The 26,354-nt window shown below is 38.2% G+C and overlaps 1 protein-coding gene across 1 annotated transcript in view; it reads right to left on the bottom strand.

Annotated features, from left to right (window-relative positions):
* Positions 1-26,354, bottom strand: part of LMLN (leishmanolysin like peptidase) — a gene marked incomplete at its 5' end in the record, with an annotated part of 80,438 nt that overhangs the window by 6,740 nt on the left and 47,344 nt on the right. Inside the window, 5 exons of the mRNA XM_079923101.1 lie at positions 3,839-4,049; positions 10,163-10,293; positions 12,383-12,542; positions 14,270-14,402; positions 25,900-26,010. Coding sequence (XP_079779227.1) covers positions 3,839-4,049; positions 10,163-10,293; positions 12,383-12,542; positions 14,270-14,402; positions 25,900-26,010 — 746 coding nt within the window. The remainder of the gene's footprint in view (positions 1-3,838; positions 4,050-10,162; positions 10,294-12,382; positions 12,543-14,269; positions 14,403-25,899; positions 26,011-26,354) is intronic.

Below are 26,354 nucleotides of genomic sequence, written 5' to 3'. Positions count from 1 at the left end.
GTCTTAAGATGGAGCCTCTCCTGCCCATGGCGTCACATCAGCAAATTAAAACTTAGATAACTTTCATGTTTGTGTAAATGCTCCACTTGACCAGAACCACAGAATATCCAGTCAGCCAATCTCCAACCGCCGAGCCAGTGTGGGCTGTATACTTATTTCTTTGTTCCTTGATCTTTCTAAATAAGGTTAGATACTTAACCCCGGCCCATCAACCTAAGCTGAGTACTTCTTCCTTGTTTCCTGCTTGTAGCCCTTTTCCCTTATTTTACAGCTCTCTGGACTCCTGAGAGTAGAGACTGCCTGTGTGAAATAAAATTTGCTTTGATCAACTAAATTGTTCTCTTTGATAATTTTAACACAAGGGAATTATTAGTAATCATACCAGGACAATAGGCACGTGGACTGTCCCAGGCAAAACAGGACATACGTTCCCCAATCTCTAAATATCTACCCATCTATCCATATCACCCCAGGCTTGATTTGGAAACAGCAGAAGATTCTATGAGTTTTGGGCAGTAGGAGTATATTTTAATTTATCTAAGAGTTGTTCTAACAGCTAAAACTATTTCCCCCAAACAATTCTCAGAATGGAGTACATTTTTTAGCAGTCAAGAGACCAGGTCAACCTGACTTTATTTCAGGATGAGTTGTCCTTTCTACTATTTTGACCAATAAAGAACCAACCAAGCTTCAAGTCTGACTTGCTTAAAAGGTAAGAAAAAAAGGACTGGTTTTTCAGCTATAGAATTAATAAAATGATAATGTTAAGGCACTGGAGCTTGTTCTTCTGAGAACTATACAGTGTAGAATAAGTATTTTAAAAAATTATTTCACTGTATGTAATACAAGTAAACCATGGAGAACTTATATTCTTCCCCAATGGAACCAGCTGGCAATCGTTAAATGTTAGAAAAATCAATCCTTCTCAAAGTATGGTACCTGAGTCAACAACATCAGCATCACCTGGGAACTTCTCAGGCTCCAACCCAGATCTTCTGAATCAGAAACTCTGGGGGTGAGTCGTAGCAATCTGTGTTTTAACATGATTCTGATGCATGCTAAAGTTTGAGAACTTCTGAGCTCAAGCTGCAATGTCCAATATGGCAGCCATTAGCTATATGTGCTATTTAAATTTAAATTAACCAAAATGAGATGAAATATTTAGTTCCTCTGTCACAGTAGCCACATTTCACATGTTTAATAGTCACATGTGGCTAATGACTATTGTATGGGACAGCACAGATTATACAACATTTCCATCACCCCAGAAAGGTCTACTGGATACGTTCTGGCCTACAACATCAGGTAGAGTGGTCTTGGCTGGAATAAGGAATAGACCCTGGAGTCACTAATAACACAGGCATATCCCTTTATCTCCCAATTCTCAATTTGGCACAAAGGAAATAGGAGGGGAACTGAACTAACTGTTGTTTATCTACTGTTGGTACTAACATTTAACAAGCTATTAAAATATTAATGGCCGCTCTAGAACATTTGTTGTCCTTCAAAAACACTGCACTTTCTGTGACAGTACTCTTTAAAAAGGAAAGATACAAAGAGCGTGTTTCAAAATGAATCAGAGACGATCAGATCTGGGTTTTGATCTGAATCTCATTAGCTGTGACAGTGAATATATCACTTAATCTCTTTATACCTTAGTTTTCTCATGTGTAAAATGATAATTCCTACCTCATTAGGTTTTGTGATGATTAAATACAATGATATAGACATAAAGCACTCAGCAAAGTGTCTAGCATTTAATAAATAGAAACAAAATAACCTCCACAATCTGAAGAGATCAGAAAATTTAGAAATAAATCTTTCATATTCACTAATGGAAATTGTGCCTAAAAGGTATCTATTCCTTTTTTTTTTTTCTAAAAGGCATCTATTCTTGTAATATTTTATACATTTTTCAAAAGTGTGGTAGTGATTCGGAGGTTACAATCCTTTTTTGAGCATGCTTCCTCATAGAACTGGTTAATGGGGAAGAAATCACAACATAGTACCACAGTATCAGAAGGGTGACTACAAAGAGGGAGCTGGATAAGAAGTCAAGTCTAGGGCACAGGTTGGTGGAGGGGGTGGGGTCATTTGCAATCTCTACTCCCCACCTCCTTTCAACAGATTCACTTGTCTTTGCCATGCTCCAAGGACAGGAACTAATCCCATCACAGATCCTTGAACTAGTCTGGCTTTCTCCTCATTTCTACACATTTTTTTACTGTACTCCTAAGATTCTTACCCCTGAACCAGCTGGAGTAACTCTCTCTTTAACTCTACTCTAACTGCTAATGGCTGAATCAATGCTCATCTCTTGGACATTGAAATGATGATATTTCTTATAGTTAACTCTGAGATTAGGCCTGAGCATGGGAACTCCATCAGAACCACCTATTTGTAGACTAGCAGCCCTTTAATTCTAGCCAAAGCAATTTAACAATAACAAAATCAAGTCATCCTATCACTTCATATGAAAGTTAACTAAGAATATTTAACACTACATTTATTATATACCATATCAAAAGGACCTAAGATCTTTTAATTCATTGTGCATTACTATTATAACTACAGAAAACTCAGCTGGCTCACAGAAGTTAAGTGAAAAGAGTTAACACAGCAGGCCTGAGATGGTCATCATTTGAAAGTCCTGTTTGCAAGGACGGCCTTTAGCTGGTGTCTGGGAAGTGGTTTCTTCCAGACTTCACCTACTGTCCCCTTTCCCTTTGCTGATTCTGCTTTGTATCTTTTTGCTCTAACAAAGCTTAGCCGTAAGTACAACTAGAGGCTGAGTCCTTTGAGTCCTAGAGAGTCATGAAATCTGCGGGTGGTCTTAGGCACCCCTAACACAAGTATTAATCTCCCCAAATTCACCCTCTACTTATAGCCCATGTCTTGATAAAGGACCCAGAATGTGGGAAAGAAAGGGAATTAAATTTTAGAGGTGAAGAAACTTTGAGCTATAAAGTGAATGTAGCCCTTTGTTTTCAACCAGACCGTGGAGCAAGCAAAGGGCTATACAGTTCCATTTAAAAAATACCTCCAGTTGAGAAAATAAAACATGGCCTATTCCAAAATATCAAACTGTCATAAAATCTCATAGGTCATTTAATTAAAATATCATGGACCATAGGTCAAAGCTTTCATTGAGAGTTCATGAGTTCTGCTTTTAAAACTTAGAAATGGGTCATCAGCCTCAGTTTGCACATCTTCATCAACAGGGAATGCACTCTTCTCCTGGTTCTAAAGGATTTTACTGGAATCTGTCTCCCTACAACCTTAATTCATTGTTCTCAGTCCTACTCTCTGGAGTCTCACAGAATGAGTAATATATCTCTCAGTGAAAACCACTGTCTTTGCCAGCCTGTCTTTCTATCTCACTGTGTATATTTGCATCTCCCTGCACCTTTCTCTTCTTTGTGGGCATGTCAATCCCTTCTTTGAGCATCTTTTCCAGTGACTTTCCCGCTCTTTCGCCTCACCTAGTTATAATATAACTAAAATATATTTAATTGCTTTTTGTATTCATGAACAGAATTTTTACTCTTACTTTCAAAATGAATGGCTGAAACATTAACTTTTTGTAACCTTCAATGAATGTTTTTGTGCAAGTCAGAGGTTCTTCACATATCGAAAGTTTCCTCACCCTCACTCTTACTGAAGAGAGGTGTCAAGTCTACCTACCTTCAATTTCTAACCATGGAGGGAAGGCGATCTTCCCATAAAACTGCAATTAGAAGAGAAGATGCGCAACCTGTTTTAGAGCTTCCTTGCAGGGCATTTTCAACATCTTGTAAGAAAAGTGCTTCTCTGTACTCCAACCACAGAGGCTACTCACCTAGGGGTAGAGCTCGGGTCAAGTTAGTAGTTGGAGGATCTGTTTCTGGGGGACAGAGCTCACAGAAGTCCCAACATGATGGGCAGAGCAAGTTTCCATCGTGAATCCAGCCATTCATCTGAATACTGACGGGGAGGACCTGCCCGGCCCGACTACACAAATATGAAGTATCCTGAACCCAAACCTTCAGACCTTGTGGAGAACAAGAAACCTTCAAAAAGTGAAAAAAAAAAAAAATCAGATCAGTAAGATTCTAGTATGTGAGCCTTCTCCCTCAACTGTAGGAAAATATGGCAGAATTTACTAAAAATGCTGGCTATAAAAGACAATTTGGAATGTGGGCTATTTTAATTTCATATAAAGAGGGTTAAGTTATCCATGTTCTAAAAGAATTTCACTCTGTGGTAGTAGTAGTTCTTAGACTTTTTGTCTAGAACCTTTTAAAAAATCTAATGAAAGCTATGGACCCTTCCTGAAAAAAACAAGGTAACATACAGCTTTACATACAATTTGGATTCACAGACCCCTGAAGCCAAGTTATCAATAATAACATTTCTGTAGATTCTAGTATCCTCCTAAAATTCAGGTTAAATGTCTGTCAAAGAGCCATGAATCATGTCACTTTTTCTACAAGTTGCTAAATTTTGTAACTCAAATTTTTTTAGTTGTTTTAAATTATAAAAATAGGGCTTCCCTGGTGGTGCAGTGGTTAAGAATCCGCCTGCTGATGCAAGCGACACAGGTTCGAGTTGTGGTCCTGGAAGATCCCACATGCCGCACCCAACTAAGTGCATCCAACTAAGCCTGCATGCCACAACTACTGAGCCTGCGCTCTAGAGCCCGCGAGCCACAACTACTGAAGCCTGTGTGCCTAGAGTCCGTGCTCTGCAACAAGAGAAGCCACCACAATGAGAAGCCCACACACTGCAACGAAGAGCAGCCCCCGCTCTCCGCAACTAGAAAAAGCCCACGTGTAGCAACGAAGACCCAACGCAGCCAAAAATAAATAAAATAAATTATAAAAACAATATATGCTCATTGTAAAAAAAAAAAAGCACACTGTATAGAAATGACATAGTAAAAGTTTGTTATTCATTATCTCTATCCCAGATCCTCTGCTCAGAGATGAAAATGGTCACAGTGATTTTATACAACTGGTAACATCTTTAAAAGCAGGATTCATATCTCATATACAAGGGGTAACTAATGAAATCAATTTTAAGAAACAAACATATTAAAGTTAACTTTAAGAAAATTTATAATGACTGTGTTGTCTTCAAAGTTGTTTTCTTTTTTTAAATAAATTTTATTTATTTATTTATTTATTCATTCATTCATTCATTCTGGCTGAGTTGGGTCCTCGCTCCTGCGCACAGGCTTTCTCTAGTTGCTGAGAATGGGGGCCACTCCTCATCGCAGTGCACAGGCGTCTCATTGTAGTAGCCGCTCCCATTGTGGAACACAGGCTCTAGGTGTGCAGGCCTCAGTAGCTGTGGCATGCGGGCGCAGCAGTTCTGGCTCGTGGGCTCCAGAGTGCAAGCTCAGCAGCTGTGGCTCACAGGCTTAGCCACTCCGTGGCATGTGGGATCCTCCCAGACCAGGGCTTGAACTCTCATCCCTTGCATTGGCAGGTAGACTCCCAACCACTGTGCCACCAGGGAAGCCCTCAAAGTTGTTTTCTAAAAAGACTTTACATTATGCTACTTCACCTTAAATATTTCTGGATCTTCTCTCCTGGAACTATCTTCAAAGAAAGTGCATGGTTCTCAGTATGTTTGATGGTGGCAAATTTTTACTTTGCAAGTAGATGTAATTTTTGGAAATACCCAAAACTTGCCCAGATCCAAGTCTGGTAAAGGCAGTTGACTACACTGGTTAAGACTAGGTCAACACAGGTATGATGTAAAATACTGAAATTGACTGCTTAGATGGCTATTAAACTATCTCTAAAAGTAATTTAAAAAGGAGTTCCAAAAGTGTTTTTCAACGATGGAGTCATTTTAAAAACAACTCTTTTCATCAATTAAGTTTAAATATAACATTCATTTGGAAATTTAAGTTATAATAAGCTATCAAGAAAATAAACAACGAAGTGTAAACTCTTCTATAAGTCTGTCATTCAATGACCCACACCCAGTAAGCATTACCACAGCTGCAATGCAATGTAATCATTCTTTTAAGTGAGAATTGACTGGGTATTGTGCTTGGTGCTGAAAAGGATACCAAAGAAGTCCATGACACAGTGCCTGACCTCTAGCAGCTTTAATTGAGGAGAGAAGGGTAGGATATACAAATTTCCCCCCAAAATTAACAGTGTCAGACTGTTTTATGATAAAGAGGCAATGAAAAAGAACAACAAAGATTAGAAAGTTTCATGGAAGAAAGCATTTATATTCTAAAGATGTGCACAGGGTTTGCATCACAGTGAGGGAGACATGTTGTGAGCTGGTGGGCTGTGTCAGAGTCCAAGTAGGTGAGGAGAGTAACCGCGTAGGGGTGGATGAAGATAGAAAGGAGTGGACAGATCAAATAACAAGCATATTAAGGACAAAGAGAGCCAGATTTCTCACTGCTTCTGCTTGAAAGAAGAGTTACAAATATGGGAAGGGAGAAAACTAAAATGAATTATTTGGTGTTAAACTGGAATCAAAGATACTGGTACAAACTCATGGTTATATATATGCACATGTACGAGTATATATAAAATTACATACACACATATATTTCCTAGCTCTGTTCACCAAGAAGGCCTGGGGAGCAGCTGTATCCCAACAGCAATGAACAATACATCTAGCACCCAGACTTTATTTTTTAAATAAATTTATTTATTTATTTTTGGCTGCGTTGGGTCTTTGTTGCTGTGCACAGGCTGTCTCTAGATGCGGCAGGTGGGGGCTACTCTTTGTTGTGGTGCTTGGGCTTCTCGTTGAGGTGGGTTCTCTTGTTGCAGAGCACGGGATCTAGGTGCGTGGGCTCCAGTAGTTATGGCATGCAGGCTCAGTAGTTGTGGCTCGTGGCCTCCAGAGCACAGGCTCAGTGGTTGTGGCACAGGGGCTCAGTTGCTCTGCAGCAATGTGGGGTCTTCCCGGACCACGGCTCAAACCCCTGTTCCCTGCATTGGCAGGCGGATTCTTAACCACTGTGCCACGAGGGAAGTCCCTAGCACCCAGACTTTAGTCTCTAAATACCTCACTCCACTAAAAGAAACAAGAGTTCCTTGGAGAAATGATTAATTCCAGGGCTGGGGCAAAGAAAGTGAAGATGAGCCTAGAATATCTTGTGCTAGAAAGCAAGGAAATAGTTAAAAAGATAGGACAGCCAAAAGGACACAGGAACCAACCTGAAGGGCTCCCTCCCTTTGGCTAAATCTGGGGCAACTTAAATATCCAAATAAATAATGATAGGAATGGTAATACCCACTGAATAAAATGCAATCTGTGAGTCAATACAGATTTAAATGCATAAATTAATAAAATGAAGGTATGATAAGAAATAAGTTATCGATATAGTACTTTTCCCCCCAAATACTTACTAATTAAAAAGGGAATTAATTAAAAGAGAAAAACAGTAACTTGACAGTGGAGAAGCCTGGTAGATATCAGCAAGTTAACATGACCAGCAAAGGGACAAATCAAGAGTGCACCACCAGGGACTTCCCTAGTGGTCCAGGGGTTAAGAATTGTCTTGCAATGCAGAGGATGCTGGTTTGATCCCTAGCTGGGGAACTGGGATCCCACATGCCATGGGGCAACTAAGCCCGTGCACCACAACTAGAGAGCCCACGTGCCGCAACTAATGAGCCCGCACACCACAACTAGAGAGAAGCCCACGCACTGCAACGAAAGGTCCTGCGTGCCAAAACTAAGACCTGATGCAGCCAAAATAAATAAATATTAAAAAAAAAAAAGTGTACCACCAAAAAAACACAAGCATCACTTCTGTGATATTACTGCCCAAAACATATTACATGAATTTAATCATGAGGAAACATCAGACAAACCCAAATGGAGACACATCATAGATAAGAACTGGCTTGTAATCTTTAAAAGTGTCAAGGTTATGAAAGTCAAGAAAAGACTGAGGAACTGTTCCAGATTGAAGGAGACCAGAGATGTGACAACTACTCAATATGTGATATCAGTGCAGATCCTATTACTACACGGACATTATTGGGACAATTGGCAAAACTTGAACGGGGTCCAAGAATTAGATGTGTCAGTGTTATTTCCTGATTTTTTTGGTAGTACTGTGGTCATATAGGAGGATGTCCTTGTTTATAAGGAATAGACATTAAAGTATTTAGGGGTGAAGGGGCAGACTGTCAGCAATTTGCACTTAAATGACCCATATTTTTGTACCATTCTTGCAACTTCTCTGTCAAAATAAGTAAAACAAAGAACAACAGAAAACAAAACAGCTAATCCAAATGCTAATTGTTTGGAAATCATGCACATTTTCCCATATAAATGGTTGTGAGTATTAAATTAGCAAAATTAACTGACAACACTAGGTACTACAGGGAAGCCAAGTACATGCAGTCTTTGTAGATGGTATTACAAATCTACGTAATCCCTTTGTGGTGGTGGTGGCGGTATAGAGAAGACATTAAAACAGGCTGAAATGGTTATCCTCCTATTATAGTTCACACTGTTCCAGCTTTATCCCCTTTATTCTAATAAAAAGGTAAAGGATGTAAATATACTTACAAAAGCATTTTTATATAGTGAAAAGTGAAAATTAATTCAATATCTCACAGGAAAATGACTTCCCTAATTATGATACTTTAAAATGATGCAATGTTCTACAGCTATGAAGAACAGTAAGTATTATTATTGGGAGAACTTGGAAAAGGTATCTTGGTCTGTATAAAAAGTACTAAGTTGGGGCTTCCCTGGTGGCGCAGTGGTTGAGAGTCCGCCTGCCGATGCAGGGGACGCGGGTTCATGCCCCGGTCCGGGAGGGTCCCACATGCCATGGAGCGGCTGGGCCCGTGAGCCGTGGCCACTGAGCCTGCGCGTCCGGAGCCTGTACTCCGCAACGGGAGAGGCCACAGCAGTGAGAGGCCCACGTACCGCAAAAAAAAAAAAAAAAAAAGTACTAAGTAAAGTCACTAAAACAAAATTATGTATTCTGATTACAACTAGATCAAAACTATGTATTTAAGTAATACATAATCTTTAATGGAATGAATTCATCAGAAAACGGTTGCTGGATTATAGTTGTCAGATTATAGGATTATAGCTGGAAAGTGTTTATTTTTCATTGTCTTTTATAAGGTTTCAAAGGTAATTTTACATGAATTGTATGGTGTGTGAGTTATACCTCAATAAAGCAGTTACCAAAAACAAGAGTTAATTTTAAAGAAACTTTAAAAATAGTAAGTTAAATTGTCAGCTACATTAGTCCATTTAGCTCTTGTAGGTGAGATGGCACAACAAATTCTTATGTTTCAGTTTTCAGGATCACACTCTCCTCCCTGATGTCCGTTAGTAGGGTATGGAATATTCATTAGGTTTGATGCTCCTAAGTTACAGAATGCCTGTATCTTAGTAAGTTCTATGGTAATGCAGTCATTTAATATCAGACATGCAAATAATAAATTAAGAAAATAGTAGTTTGTTCTCTTTGGATTTCTAATTTCAAAGGAAAAAAATCTACTATTAATCAGTAGTTGATTTATTAATTCTTAAATACATGCTTTCTTCAGATTTTACAAAATAAATTATAGTTTTTTTTCCATTACAAAGTAGTTTTAAAGAACAAAATTACAGAACTTCCCTGGTGGCACAGTGGTTAAGAAACCGCCTGCAATGCAGGGGACATGGGTTTGATCCCTGGTCCGGGAAGATCCCACATGCCGTGGAGCAACTAAGCCTGTGCACCACAACTACTGAACCTGTGTGTCACAACTACTGAAGCCCACTTTGCAACAAGGAGAAGCCACCGCAATAAGAAGCCCATGCGCAAGCAGCGAAGACCCAATGCAACCAAAAATAAATAAATAAATAAATGTAAAAAAAAAAGAACAAAATTACATGTTTCCTAACATTTCCTTAGGATCTATGCCCAGAAGCAAAATTGTTATAAAACTTGCTGATATATAGCAACTATATATCATTTTTAAACAGAGAAAGGCAATTTCTCTCAAAGAAATGACAATATTTTGACAAAACACAAATATACAAACTAATATTTACAATGAATAAGTTAAAGTATTAATCAGTAGAAATAAAAGATATAAAATGTATTTGAAAATATAAAAACCATATAATGAGATACAATTATGTAATATTTGGTACAGTTATTAACAATCATATGGTTTACCTGATAGCATCCACTCCCCCAGTCTGGGTAACTCAGCTTCCTTTCACACTTTTCCATGACAAATGCTGATTTCTGAATTAGACAAACTGAATGAGGTCCATACTTTTCAGCACCATAGTTTTTAAAAAGGTCTGAAGCAAACCAGAAAAGTTTTCTTTATTAAAAATTGACTTTGGGCTCAAAGAATAAGAAATTGAAGTATTCCACTCTTATAATTAAAAGTTGCTTTAAAAATAAAACATGTTTCATGGAAATTTTCAATTAAAAAAAAATCAAGAGAGAGGGTTCCAAACTCAAACTGGATTCTCAATAAAGCAATTGGTAGGAGAATTATTATATCAGAAACAAGAGATAAAATTGGGCTTAAAGCAACCAAGTTAAATATATAGAGGAAATGGCACTAAGAATCACCTTCAATGGTGTCCTAAATAGGAGTCACTTCCCAAGTGACCCAGATAGATGAGGTCAAGTGATTTATATAATGAAGATTTTTTTGGAGTGCTGCAACTTTTGCAAGACGTTCTTGTATTTTCAACTTATGCCATCTCCTGGAAGTCAATAAATGACAGGTTGAGCTAGTCTTAGACTAAGCACAAACCTGCAGAGGTATGGGGCAAACTAAATGACCCCTAACTAGCTAATGGACAAAGGAGTGAAATCCTTAAAGCCTAGGAATTAAAAAAAAAAAAAAAAGCCTAGGAATAATTTCTCTCTACACTTAATACAAGTTTCATCTTTTGAAAGCAGAGTTCAATTAGCCCATTTTGAAATATTATAAAGATAAAAATTTTATGTCAGTTTAAAAAATCTTAATTGTATAAGCTAAGAAAGAAAATGTAAAACAATAAAACAGAACTTTATGTTTCTTTATTTATTAATATTTCAAAGTCTTCAAAACACATAGTGATCATTGTCCAGAAAAAGAAAAGAGGGGTCAGCCAATCCCTCAGGTCAAATCCTGAGAAATACCTGTTTTTACAAAGAAATTTTTATTGGAACACAGCTATACTCATTCACTTACATATTATCTGTAACTGCTTTCACACTTAACAGCAGAGCTGAAAAGTTGCAACAGAGACTGCATGACCCATAAAGCCTAAAATATTTACTATCTTGCTTTTTATAATAAATATTTGCCAACTCCAGCTCTAAAACATTAAAATGTGATATCTTTGGCAAACCCATAATTGACAAATATGTGCATTTCTTTTGCTGTAACATGCAACTGCTGCGTAGTTATGTCATTAGACATTTATTAAGTAGGTAAGTGATGGGGAAAAAAATGACTGTACAAATCCAGTTACATCTGCCAGGTTTAAGAATAAAAGGAAAAAAATTATGGAAATTTTAATTTTAAATGATTTAGTCTGAAATAAAGTATGGAATGGGGGCGAGGAGGAAAGGACCAGGTTGAAAATTTTGATGACCACAGGCAGAAAAACTACTTATTGCTCTTGATTAACAAATCAGATGTGAGAACATTTTGTTTACAAAGGTGGTTAGTATGAGCTATAACTACTATTGCTGAATATCCAATTGCCATACTGTTTATTTCCTTGATGGCCTGTTCATTTAAATATACTAAATGGGAATAAATAAGATGGCAATACATCTTACTAGCCATGGGACAATAGTATTATTCTGATATCTGGAGAATGACACGTTATGTCTAAATTACATAAAATGCACACTCCTCAGGAGAGGAAAGAATAGGATACCTAATACGATTTAATAAAAAGAGTTCTGCATTGGAGGATCTTGCACTGACATCAATTAAACATATTACTTAGTAGCTCTTCCCTCATCTGTGAAATTCGATAATATCTTCTCTATGTCTCTTGTCAGGTTTTTAGAAGAACAAAATGAAATGATAAAAGTGAAATTGTTTTGCAAATGAAAAGTGTCATGCAAATATAAGGTATTACTAAACGGTAGTGTGTGTACACACATGTGCAAGTGTATCTAATAGCTAACAATCCTTTCTATGTGTCGTAATTCTAAGCACTTACTGTCACAACTCTATGAGACAGGTATTATCTCTTTTGTACAGAGGAGAAAACTGAGGCACAGAGAAGTTACTTTGAACAGGTGGATAGCAGTGGAACCACAACATAAACTCAGACAATCTGGCTCCAGGGTCTGTATCCTTAACCACTATTTTGTATTGCTGATACATACTTTTAATATGTATATAACATTTAATTTCACTAAACTACTAACCTGGTTGATTTTCCAATACTCTACAATCTGAGCTGCGCTGATATTCACCACTTAAATGCCAACTGAATTCCTGACTGAAAGGGCAGTAGTCAGCAATTTCTACTGAACCACCGTAATAAGGCAGATCTTCTGCAGGTACTCCACTGAGTTCATCAAAGTACTACAAAGAAAAAAATATTAGGCAGGCAGGAGAGTAAGAAACATTCTATATAATCAAAACAAAGCCCACAGGCAATTTATAGCAACCAATTAATGCTGTATAACACAAAGAAGATATTAATCTATTTTTTTCATACATAGTACAACACAAAGATAGTTAATATACTACCTGAGGGGTATTTTGCGGTTGTTGTAGTTTTAGAAATAAGCAAGGTACGTAAATTAGTCTGTTTTTTATTAGATGACAAATTTGACTAATGTTTTAAAAGCACGAATAGGAAGAGTTTTAAGAGCTGACAAAATACAAAACTAATGCATAGAATTAAGATGTTTTAAATTTAATGTACTTCAAGTGTTTTTAGGAGAATTTATATGTTGTTTTGACAAACTTGAAAAAACCATAAGAAAATGAATGAGATCATATATATAAAATACTTTGAACACCAAAGAAACAAGGTACCAGATAAATTTTAAAGATTTCACATTTTAAATTGTATTACTAAGAGTAGAAATATACAGTCGCCATCTTCTAGTGTTGAAAGCACTCAGTGTGGTCATAAACGTATGTAGGAAGCTCAAAATTTAGCAACAGTCACTTTAAATTCACTTCTGAGATATCGTTTCTGACTAATGGATCCTTTGTCAATGGCAGGCAGAGCTGAGGCTTTTTTTTAGAAATAGCCACTTCAACAAAAAACTTAAAGGTCAAATCAGAGATTCAGACTGGACACACGGGACCATTTCCTTCACCTTTCAGATCTCATTAGGCAAACTTTTCTAAAGCAGAATTTCCAAGTCTTCTAATTAACTGGACTACAGTACCTTAGTTACTCTATTTTATTTCCTTTTTAAAAAATTTTTTTATTTTATAATGGGTGTAGTTGATTAATAATGTAGTGTTAGTTTCAGGTGTACAGCAAAGTGATTCAGTTATACATGTATCTATTGTTTTTCAAATTCTTTTTCCATTTAGGTCATTACAGAGTATTCAGCAGACTTCCCTGTGATATACAGTATAGGTCTTTATTGGTTATCTATTTTAAATATATCAGTGTGTACATGTTAATCCCAAACTCCCAATCTATCCCTCCCCCTCCCCCTTCCCCCCTGGTAACCATAAGTTCGTTCTCTAAGTCTGTGAGTCTGTTTCTGTTTTGTAAATAAGTTTAGTTATATCATTTTTTAAAGATTCCACATATAAGTGATATATTTGTCTTCTTCGGTTAGTTTCTTTCTTTAAAGAACCTTGTTTTTGATATAAATTAAAGACGAAGACTTTGGAAATAATTAAAAAGAAAATACAAACAATTTATAAAAAATAGATCAAAATAGGAACTTCCCCAGTGGTCTAGTGGTTAAGACTCCACGCTCCCAATGCAGGGAGCCCGAGTTCGAACCCTGGTCAGATCCCACAAGCCACAACTAAGACCCGGTGCAGACAAATAAAAAAAAAAAAAAATATATATATATATTTTTAAAATAGATCAAAATAAATATTCTAAATGTCTCTTACCATTACTACAAGACATTGCTAGATATTAATTAATTGCTATCAATTAACACGTTGGTTATAAAGAAATGGAAGAATTCTTTGGTTTTTTCTAACTTACAGAAAACAAATGGGGGCTTATAAATTGAAAAACTTAAGAGAATTCACTCTTGTAATTCAAAATGGAGACTTCTTTTTAAAAGGTTGATTCCTGAAACTGTGCCCCAAACAAGTGTTACCTGGTACTCCTGAGGTAAAGGTTTCGGAAACTTCTGCAAATTACACACTGCAACTGCTCTCTGGTCCTGTCTGCAAGTTAACTGCAATGGATTACTTCTGAGCGTGTTACAGTAAGGGCTCAGCATTTGTCTCCTGTATACAAAGATAAAACACCATGGTATCAAACTCTGAAGAAGATATTATAAGTCTATTCTAGAGTTGTCTTTTCCATTACAATTTCAATATGTTTTAATACCTTAAAACTAATTGCTAAACCAGTTGTAAATTATAAACTTACTTTTCAAAGCATAAAGGAAATGCTTAATGTAGGTGTGAGGATTAATGCTAGATATATGACTATTTCACTGTTATTAAATAAGGTCCTATTTATCTCTTTCTCCACTTTTGCCATAAAATGGAGTCCCAAGGTCCCTAACCAGTCTCCCTTCTTCTCTCTACCTTTCAGAGTCTTCTTACGTTTGCTTTATTTATAATGTCTAGGGGTTTTAGTTGTACTTAGAAGGAGGAATAGGAAAGAGTACATCTACATCTTCCCAGAAATGGAAGCGGGACTTGTATTTTTATATTATTTTAAAAAAAAGTTTTCCCGGGGGAGTTCCCTGATGGCCTAGTGGTTAGGATTCTGGGTTTTCACTGCCATGGTCTGGGTTCAATCCCTGGTCGGGGAACTGAGATCCTGCAAGCTGCACATGGCACCATAAAAAAATTCCCCAGGTGATTGTGATGCATTCAGACTAAGGAAGTATGTTGGGGAATAATATGATGTTGTATCCCGCAGGCTTGCAAGCCTGGTAGATGCCCAGCCTCCAGACTGAAGAAAGAGCGCAGAGACAGTGACAAAGACATCAATGGTTTATTCTTACACATCTGAAACAAAAGCATCCTGGTGTGATACCCCACTGTGCATGGCAGACTGCAGGCGGGACATGGCAGCAATCTTCCCTACTCAGGGGAGAAAGGGGCTACCATTTATGGGGGAACTGATGTCAGGTGGGCTCATCAGTTACCAGGGAAGCCAGCAGCTGGGGTGGGGGCAAGCACGTAGGCAGTTACTGATTAAGCCCTATAATTCAGAGAATTGGATAGTCATGTGAATGAAGCAGGCACTGGTCGAGCAGATGAACAGAGAGCAAGAGGACAGCCATCTTGAGTGGCCTGACCATACACCTTTTATTTGGCATTTTATGATTAATAGAACTTTCAAATAGTATATAATCTCATTATTTCTAAAAGGAACCCTCCAAAGTAGACGTAGTATCTTCGTTTTACTGATAAGTAAAAAGTTTGAGACAATTAGCTTGCCCAAGATCATACAGCTGGTGAAGGACAGAGCTGAGACTTCAATCTCTCTCTCCAAGGCCAATGCCTTGCTCATCACAGAAGTACCTGGTGATGGGTACTTGTGTTAAAGATGTTATTCTTATCTTTTGTCATCTGGGCTAGGCCTCAAAGCAGTTTAAATCACTCAGAGTTTCTACTAAGGAGTCTGATGTCTGAGTTATAAGCCTGCTGTGAGAAAAGCTGCTCCTAAGCAGTAGCAGGAAGCACTGCAGTTACTTTGGGGACAGCTGGTTAACTCCAGCACTACAACCTGATCTGCCAGTGTAGCTGTTCCCAAATTTTGCTGCACATTAGAATCATCTAGAGAGATTTTTAAAGTCTCCATGCCCACCTTGCACCCCATACCAATTGAATCAGAATGTCTGAAGGCAGGAATCAGGCATTAGTATGACTCATAAAAGGACAAACTGATAATTTGAAATTCATCAAAATTAAAAAACTTCTGCTCCACAAAAACCATATTAAGAGAACTAAAAGTCATATTGGCATAAGACACGAAGAGACATCTCACCAAAGAGGATACGTAGATAGCAAATAAGTACATGAAAAGATGTTCAACATCATTAGCCATTAGGGAAATGCAAATTAAAACCACAATGATATATCACACTACCTTTCAGAATAGCTTAAATAAAAAACGGTGACGGGGGCAGAGTCAAAATGGCGTACTAGGAGGATGCGGAATTTTCGTCTCCTCTCAACTAGGGCACCTACCAGGCTCCCGTGGGGCACCATGGAGACCTAAGGGTATGGGAAGAAACCCCAGTGACTGGGTAGGATGTGGGGCGTGGGGGGAGGGACGGGGGAGGAGAAGTGGAGGTGGGATGGGACTGGCACCCCTGACGGGCGGCTGGGGAAGGGGAAGGGATTCCCACGCCCCAAGGGGGAAACGGGAACCACTGGGAGGGCAGAGGATCAAAAGGGAGCGTGGCCAGGTTTCCCCTGCCCACCTGGACCCCCAGGAACCTGTTGAGAACCCAGGCCTGATCCTCTGCCCACCTAGGCCCCCTCCAGCCACAAGGGTCCTGAGGGAGTGGGAGGGAGGGAAGGGGGAGCAAAAGTAAAGGCTGGACCTACGGGACGGGCAGCCCTGAGGGGTGGATGGGGGAGGGGAAGGAGTTCCTACACCCAGCGGGACCCACCCACAGTTAGGGGTCCAGCCCGATGGTGGACAGCCTGGGGGAGACAGTGGGGGAGGGGTGCAAAGAAACAGAAGGAACGGGGCCAGTGCTTTCCCTGTCCACTTAGGCACCGGGAAGCCTGCTGGGCTCCCAGGCCTAATCCTCTGCCCTTGGAGCGTCCCTCCTGCCACACAGAGCCCAAGCCCTGCCCCTACACCCCCACCCAGGGCCCCACCTCTACACTCGGAAACCCCCTCTGAGACCCCCTCCAACGGCACTGGGCCTAAACTCCACCCACACACCCTCACGCAGGGCCCGACGTCCAAACTCCGTAACCCCACACTCCAGAGGTCCTTTCGACGTGCTGCCTCTCCCCTTCTGGGCAGGTCCTAAGCAGAGGCCCCGCCCCATGCTCAAATTTCACCCCCCACCCGCCTAGGTCCTGCCCCACTCTAAACCCCGCCTCTGCCTAAGTTCCACCTCCACCCCCCAGCCTAAACTGTGCCCCCATAGCCAAGGCTTTTTTTTTTCCTCTTTTAGATTGGGGTTCTGTTTTACCTTGTTGATTCACTGTTGTTGATTCTTTTATATTTTTCCTAATAAAGCTTTTATTTTTCTAATTTTATTTTATTCTTTATACTTTGTTAGTGACCTCTCCTTTTGGCTTGTTGCCCCCCTCCCTTTTTCTTCTTTTTTTTTGCTATGTTTTTATTTTACCTTGTTGCAGTTGTTTCAATTATAGTTTTATTTTTCCTGATGTATTTCTATCTTTCTAATTTTATTTTGTATTTTTTTTATTCTTTAATATTGTACTGTTCCTTTTTTTCTTTCTTTCTTCCTTTTTTTTTTTTTTTTTTTTTTTTTACTGTGCCATGAAGCTTGCGGGATCTTGGTTCCCAGGCCAGAGGTCGGGTGGGAGCTCTGAGTCCAAACTGCTGGACTAACAGAGAACCTCAGACCCCAGGGAATATCAATCAGAGTGAGGCCTCCAGAAGGTCCTCATCTCAGCACCAAGACCCAGCTCTGTCTAACTGCCTGCAAACTCCAGTGCTGAACGTCTCAGGCCAAACAACCAGTAAGACAGGAATAAGCACCACCCATCAAAAAAAAAAGAAACGACAAAAAAAATATGTTACAGACGAAGGAGCAAGGTGAAAACCTACAAGACCAAATAAACGAAGAAGAAATAGGAAACCTACCTGAAAAAGAATTCAGAGTAATGACAGTAAAGATAATCCAAAATCTCAGAAACAGAATGGAGAAAACACAAGGAACATTTATCAAGGATCTAAAAGAACTAAAGAGCAAGCAAACAGTGATGAACAACACAATTACCAAAACTACAAATACTCTAGAAGGAATCAGTAACAGAATAACTGAGGCAGAAGAACGGATAAGTGAGCTGGAAGATAAAATGGTGGAAATAACTGCCAGGGAGCAGAATAAAGAAAACAGAATGAAAAGAATTGAGGACAGTCTCAGAGACCTCTGGGACAACATTAAATGCACCAACATTTGAATTATAGGGGTCCCAGAAGAAGAAGAGAAAAAGAAATGGTCTGAGAAAATATTTGAAGAGATTATAGTCAAAAACTTCCCTAACATGGCAAAGAAATAGTCAATCAAGTCCAGGAAGCACAGAGAGTCCCATACAGGATAAATCCAAGGAGAAACATACAAGACACATATTAACCAAACTATCAAAAATTAAATACAAAGAAAATATATTAAAAGCAGCAAGGGAAAAGCAACAAATAACATACAAGGGAATCCCCATAAGGTTAACAACTGCTTTTTCAGCAGAAACTCTGCAAACCAGAAGGGAGTGGCAGGACATATTTAAAGTGATGAAAGGGAAAAACCTACAACCAAGATTACTCTACCCAGCAAGGATCTCATTCAGATTCGATGGAGAAATTAAAACCTTTACAGATAAGCAAAAGTTAAGAGAATTCAGCACCACCAAACCAGCTTTACAACAAGTGTTAAAGGAACTTCTCTAGGCAGGAAACACAAGAGAAGGAAAAGGCCTACAATAACAAACCCAAAACAGTTAAGAAAATGGTAATAGGAACATACATATCGATAATTACCTTAAATGTAAATGGATTATATGCTCCAATGAAAAGACATAGACTGGCTGAATGGATACAAAAACAAGACCCATATATATGCTGTCTACAAGAGATGCACTTCAGACCTAGGGACACATACAGACTGAAAGTGAGGGGATGGAAAAAGATATTCCATGTAAATGGAAATCAAAAGAAAGCTGGAGTAGCAATACTCATATCAGACAAAATAAACTTTAAAATAAAGACTATTACAAGAGACAAAGAAGGACACTACACAATGATCAAGGGATCAATCCAAGAAGAAGCTATAACAATTGTAAATATTTATGCACCCAACATAGGAGCACCTCAATACATAAGGCAAATGCTAACAGCCATAAAAGGGGAAATCGACAGTAACACAATCATAGTAGGGGACTTTAACACCCCACTTTCACCAATGGACAGATCATCCAAAATGAAAATAAATAAGGAAACACAAACTTTAAATGACACATTAAACAAGATGGATTTAATTGATATTTATAGGACATTCCATCCAAAAACAACAGAATACACTTTCTTCTCAAGTGCACATGGAACATTCTCCAGGACAGATCATATCTTGGGTCACAAATCAAGCCTTGGTAAATTTAAGAAAATTGAAATCATATCAAGTATCTTTTCTGACCACAACAATATGAGACTAGACATCAATTACAGGAAAAAAACTGTAAAATATATAAACACATGGAGGCTAAACAATACACTACTAAATAACCAAGTGATCACTGAAGAAATCAAAGAGGAAATCAAAAAATACCTAGAAACAAATGACAATGAAAACACGACAACCCAAAACCTATGGGATGCAGCAAAAGCAGTTCTAAGAGGGGAGTTTATAGCAATACAATCCTACCTTAAGAAACAGGAAACATCTCAAATAAACAACCTAACATTACACCTAAAGCAATTAGAGAAAGAAGAACAAAAAAACCCCAAAGTTAGCAGGAGGAAAGAAATCATAAAAATCAGATCAGAAATAAATGAAAAAGAAATGAAGAAAACGATAGCAAAGATCAACAAAACTAAAAGCTGGTTCTTTGAGAAGATAAACAAAATTGATAAACCATTAGCCAGACTCAGCAAGAAAAAAAGGGGGAAGACTCAAATCAACAGAATTAGAAATGAAAAAGAAGTAACAACTGACACTGCAGAAATACAAAGGATCATGAGAGATTATTAAAAGCATATGCCAATAAAATGGACAACCTGGAAGAAATGGACAAATTCTTAGAAAGGTATAACCTTGTAAGACTGAACCAGGAAGAAATAGAAAATATAAAGAGGCCAATCACAAGCACTGAAATTGAGACTGCGATTAAAAATCTTCCAACAAACAAAAGTCCAGGAACAGATGGCTTCACAGGCAAATTCTATCAAACATTCAGAGAAGAGCTAACACCTATCCTTCTCAAACTCTTCCAAAATATAGCAGAGGGAGGAACAGTACCAAACTCATTCTATGAGGCCACCATCACCCTGATACCAAAACCAGCAAAGATGTCACAAAAAAAGAAAACTACAGGGCTTCCCTGGTGGCGCAGTTGTTGAGAGTCTGCCTGCCGATGCAGGGGACACGGGTTCGTGCCCCGGTCCAGGGGGATCCTGTATACCGCAGAACGGCTGGGCCCGTGAGCCATGGCTGCTCAGCCTGCGCGTCTGGAGCCTGTGCTCCGCAACGGGAGAGGCCACAGCAGTGAGAGGCCCGCGTACTGCGAAGAAAAAAAAGAAAAGAAAACTACAGGCCAATACATCGATGCAAAAATCCTCAACAAAATACTAGCAAACAGAATCCAACAGTACATTAATAGGATCATATATCATGATCAAGTGGGGTTTATCCCAGCAATGCAAGGACTCTTCAAGATATGCAAATCAATTAATGTGATATACCATATTAACAAATTGAAGGATAAAAACCATATGATCATCTCAATAGATGCAGAAAAAGCTTTTGACAAAATTCAACACCCATTTATGATAAAAAATCTCCAGAAAGTAGGCATAGAGGGAACCTACTTCAACATAATAAAGGCCATATATGACAGACCCACAGCCAACATCGTTGTCAGTGGTGAAAAACTAAAACCATTTCCTCTAAGATCAGGAAAAAGACAAGGTTGCCTACTCTCACCACTATTATTCAACATAGTTTTGGAAGTTTTAGCCACGGCAATCAGAGAAGAAAAAGAAATAAAAGGAATCCAAATCGGAAAAGAAGAAGTAAAACTGTCACTGTTTGCAGATGACAGGATACTATACATAGAGAATCCTAAAGATGCTACCAGAAAACTACTAGAGCTAATAAATGAATTTGGTAGAGTAGAAGGATACAAAATTAATGCACAGAAATCTTTTGCATTCCTATACACTAATGATGAAAAATCTGAAAGAGAAATTAAGGAAACACTCCTATTTACCACTGCAACAAAAAGAATAAAATACCTAGGAATAAACCTACCAAAAGAGACAAAAGACCTGTGACCTGTATGCAGAAAACTATAAGACACTGATGAAAGAAATTAAAGATGATACAAACAGATGGAGAGATATACTATGTGCCTGGATTGTAAGAATCAATATTGTGAAAATGACTCTACTACCCAAAGCAATCTACAGATTCAATGCAATCCCTATCAAACTACCAATGGCATTTTTCACAGAACTAGAATAAAAAATTGCAAAATTTGTATGGAAACACAAAAGACCCCAAATAGCCAAAGCAATCTTGAGAACGAAATATGGAGCTGGAGGAATCAGGCTCCCTGACTTCAGACTATACTACAAAGCTATAGTAATCAAGACAATATGGTACTGGCACAAAAACAGAAAGATAGATCAATGGAACAGGATAGAAAGCCCAGAGATAAACCCATGCACATATGGTCACCTTATCTTTGATAAAGGAGGCAGGAATGTACAGTGGAGAAAGGACAGCCTCTTCAATAAGTGGTGCTGGGAACCTGGACAGGTACATGTAAAAGTATGAGATTAGATCACTCCCTAACACCATACACAAAAATAAGCTCAAAATGAATTAAAGACCTAAATGTAAGGCCAGAAACTATCAAACTCTTAGAGGAAAACATAGGCAGGACACTATGACATAAATCACAGCAAGATCCTTTTCGACCCACCTCCTAGAGAAATGGAAATAAAAACAAAAATAAACAAATGGGACCAAATGAATCTTCAAAGCTTTTGCACAGCAAAGGAAACCATAAACAAGACCAAAAGACAACCCTCAGAATGGCAGAAAATATTTGCAAATGAAGCAACTGAAAAAGGATTAATCTCCAAAATTTATAAGCAGCTCATGCAGCTTAAAAACAAACAACCCAATCCAAAAATGGGCAGAAGACCTAAATAGACATTTCTCCAAAGAAGATATACAGACTGCCAACAAACACATGAAAGAATGCTCAACATCACTAATCATTAGAGAAATGCAAGTCAAAACTACAATGAGATATCATCTCACACCAGTCAGAATGTCCGTCATCAAAAAATCTAGAAACAATAAATGCTGGAGAGGGTGTGGAGAAAAGGGAACCCTCTTACACTGTTGGTGGGAATGTAAATTGATACAGCCACAGTGGAGAACAGTATGGAGGTTCCTTAAAAAACTACAAATAGAACTACCATATGACCCAGCAATCCCACTACTGGGCATATACCCTGAGAAAACCATAATTCAAAAAGAGTCATGTACCAAAATGTTCATTGCAGCTCTATTTACAATAGCCCAGAGATGGAAACAACCTAAGTGTCCATCATCGGATGAATGGATAAAGAAGATGTGGCACATATATACAATGGAATATTACTCAGCCATAAAAAGAAATGAAATTGAGCTATTTGTAATGAGGTGGATAGACCTAGAGTCTGTCATACAGAGTGAAGTAAGTCAGAAAGAGAGAGACAAATACCATATGCTAACACATACGTATGGAATTTAAGAAAAAAAAATGTCATGAAGAACCTAGGGGTAAGACAGGAATAAAGACACAGACCTACTAGAGAATGACTTGAGGACATGGGGAGGGGGAAGGGTAAGCTGTGACAAAGCGAGAGAGAGGCATGGACATATATACACTACCAAATGTAAGGTAGATAGCTAGTGGGAAGCAGCCGCATAGCACAGGGAGATCAGCTCGGTGCTTTGTGACCACCTGGAGGGGTGGGATAGGGAGGGTGGGAGGGAGGGAGACGCAAGAGGGAAGAGATATGGGAACATATGTATATATATAACTGATTCATTTTGTTGTAAAGCAGAAACTAACACACCACTGTAAAGCAATTATACTCCAATAAAGATGTTAAAAAAAAACAGAAATATAGATCAGTGGAACATGATAGAAAGCACAGAGATAAACCCACGCACATATGGTCACCTTATTTTTGATAAAGGAGGTAAGAATATACAATGGAGAAAAGACAGTCTCTTCAATAAGTGGTGCTGGGAAAACTGGACAGCTACATGTAAAAGAATGAAATTAGAACACTTCCTAACACCATACACAAAAATAAACTCAAAATGGATTAAAGACCTAAATGTAAGGCCAGACACTGTAAAACTCTTAGAGGAAAACACAGGCAGAACACTCTATGACATAAATCACAGCAAGATCCTTTTTGACCCACCTCCTAGAGAAATGGAAATAAAACCCAAAATAAACAAATGGGACCTAATGAAACTTAAAAGCTTTTGCACAGCAAAGGAAACCATAAACAAGATGAAAGACAACTCTCAGAATGGGAGAAAATATTTGCAAATGAATCAACTGACAAAGGATTAATCTCCAAAATATATAAGCAGCTCATGCAGCTCAATATCCAAAAGCAAACAACCCAATCCAAAAATGGGCAGAAGACCTAAATAGACATTTCTCCAAAGAAGATATACAGATTGCCAACAAACAAGTGAAAAGCTGCTCAACATCACTAATCATTAGAGAAATGCACATCAAAACTACAATGAGGTATCACCTCACACCAGTCAGAATGGCCATCATCAAAAAATCTACAAACAATAAATGCTGGAGAGGGTGTGGAGAAAAGGGAACACTCTTGCACTCTTGGTGGGAATGTAAATTGATACAGCCACTATGGAGAACAATATGGAGGTCCTCAAAAAACTAAAAATAGAACTACCAAATGTCCTAGAAAACCCACTACTGGGCATATACCCTGAGAAAAGCATAATTCAAAAGGAGTCATGTACCACAATGTTCACTGCAGCTCTATTTACAATAGCCAGGACATGGAAGCAATCTAAGTGTCCATCAACAGGTGAATGGATAAAAAGATGTGGCACATATATATAATGGAATATTACTCAAGCCATAAAAAGAAACAAAATTGAGTTATTTGTAGTGAGGTGGACAGACCTAGAGTCTGTCATACAGAGTGAGTCAGAAAGAGAAAAACTAATACCGTATGCTAATACATATATATGGAATCTAAAAAAAAAATGGTTCTGAAGAACCTAGGGGCAGGACAGGAATAAAGACACAGACATAGAGAATGGACTTGAGGACATGGGGAGGGGGAAGGGTAAGCTGGGACGAAGTGAGAGAGCAGCACTGACATATATACACTACCAAATGTAAAACAGATAGCTAGTGGGAAGCAGCCGCATAGCACAGGGAGATCAGCTCGGTGCTTTGTGACCACCTAGAGGGGTGGGATAAGGAGGGTGGGAGGGAGACGCAAGAGGAAGGGAATATGCGGATATATGTATACATATAGCTGATTCACTTTGTTATACAGCAGAAACTAACACACCATTGTAAAGCAATTATACTCCAATAAAGATGTTAAAAAAAAAAAGACAATACCAAATGCTGGTGAGCATGTGGAGAAACTGTTATTCCTCATACATCACTGGTTGGAATATAAAATGGTATAGCCATTCTGGAAAAGAGTTTGGCAGTTTCTTACAGCACTAAACTTGCAACTACCGTATTACACAGTGATTGCACTCCTAGGCACTTATTCTAGAAAAATGAAGATTTATGTTCACACAAAACCCTGTACACAAAAGTTTATATCAGCTTTATTCACAATAGCCAAAAACTAGAAACAACCCAGATGTCAACATGTGAATGGTTAAACAAACTGTGGTATATCCATATCATGGAATATTATTCTGACATAAAAATGAGCAAAGTTTTTATATACACAACAACTGGGTGAATCCTCAGAAAATTATGCTGAGTGAAAAAAGCCAGTCTTAAAAGGGTATATACTGTTATGAGTCCATTTATATAACATACTTCAAATGACAAAATTACAGAAATGCAGAACAGATCAGCAGTTTCCAGGGGTGGGAGGGAAGTGGGTATGGTTACAAAAGGTCAATAGGAGGGATCCCTGTGGTGATCCAAATATTTTGTATCTGACTGTATCAATGTCAATATCCTGGGTGTGATATGTACTACAGTTTTGCAAGATGTTACCAATCAAGGAAACTGGATAAAGTACACATGAGATCTCTATTTTTTCTACAACTGTATATGAATCTACAATTACCTCAAAAAGTTTAAAAATATATACATTTGTAAATAAATGAGTGCATGTGTGTGTGCGTTTCCCCCAAAATTGGAGACTGTATTTTTTAAAAAGCTTGCTAGGTAATTATGAGGTGGATCCAGATTAGAGAACCACTATTCAAATGTTGCTTTATGTTTTTGATACTGAATCAATAGTTGCATCTATGTTTATGAGTGCATTCTCTGAAGAAAACAAATAAGAATGCTAGAGTATGCAAAATTTTGCAATATATATATTTATGAATTACAAGGTAAACAGAAATGTTTTATGGCTCTGGCGCTCACACTGTAGATTCTTTTGGTATATGCTTTAAAACAATACTGTGGCTACTTATTATGATATTATCATAAAAAACTGTAGACGGTTTTCTACACATTTTGAAATTGAACTGTTTAGACCACATTTTGAAAATAGGGACACTATAGGCTCTGGATAGAGAACAAAATCAGGAATAAACTGTGTCATCAAAGACATTAGGAGGAAATGCATCCTTACTTTTGTCTCTGCTGATCAATCCAGAATTTACAGCTCCTCCTGACAAAGTCACAGCCCAGTCCTCGGCCCCAGTCTAACTTCTCAGCCATGCTGTAATTAGCTTTATACCAGCTGTGGAAATAATTGAAACAAAGCACTTTATATTACTGTCATTTAAAAAACAACTCCAGCATACCAATTACAAATCTCAACAATAAGCAAACTAGAACCTCAAAAAGGACTTTGGTGACCATCCCCACAGATGAGCATTTATAAACAAAGTCCTTGCTGCACAGGATCACTGCAGCAGGGACTGTGAAATTTTAGTCTTGAGGAAAACATGAGTACTCGAGGGTGCTTTTACATTTGAAAAAAACCAAACCAAACCAAACCGTGTTCCCATTGTAATTTTCAAAGATGATATAAGTCACAGAGGAGAAAATGATTAAGGTGTGAGACAAGGAGAATAAAGGGCA

This window comes from Stenella coeruleoalba (genome assembly GCF_951394435.1).
Source record: "Stenella coeruleoalba genome assembly, chromosome: 5".
NCBI lineage: Eukaryota > Metazoa > Chordata > Mammalia > Artiodactyla > Delphinidae > Stenella > Stenella coeruleoalba.
The sequence above is the reverse complement of the archived record's forward strand: the minus strand, read 5'-3'. Positions and strand labels throughout refer to the sequence as shown.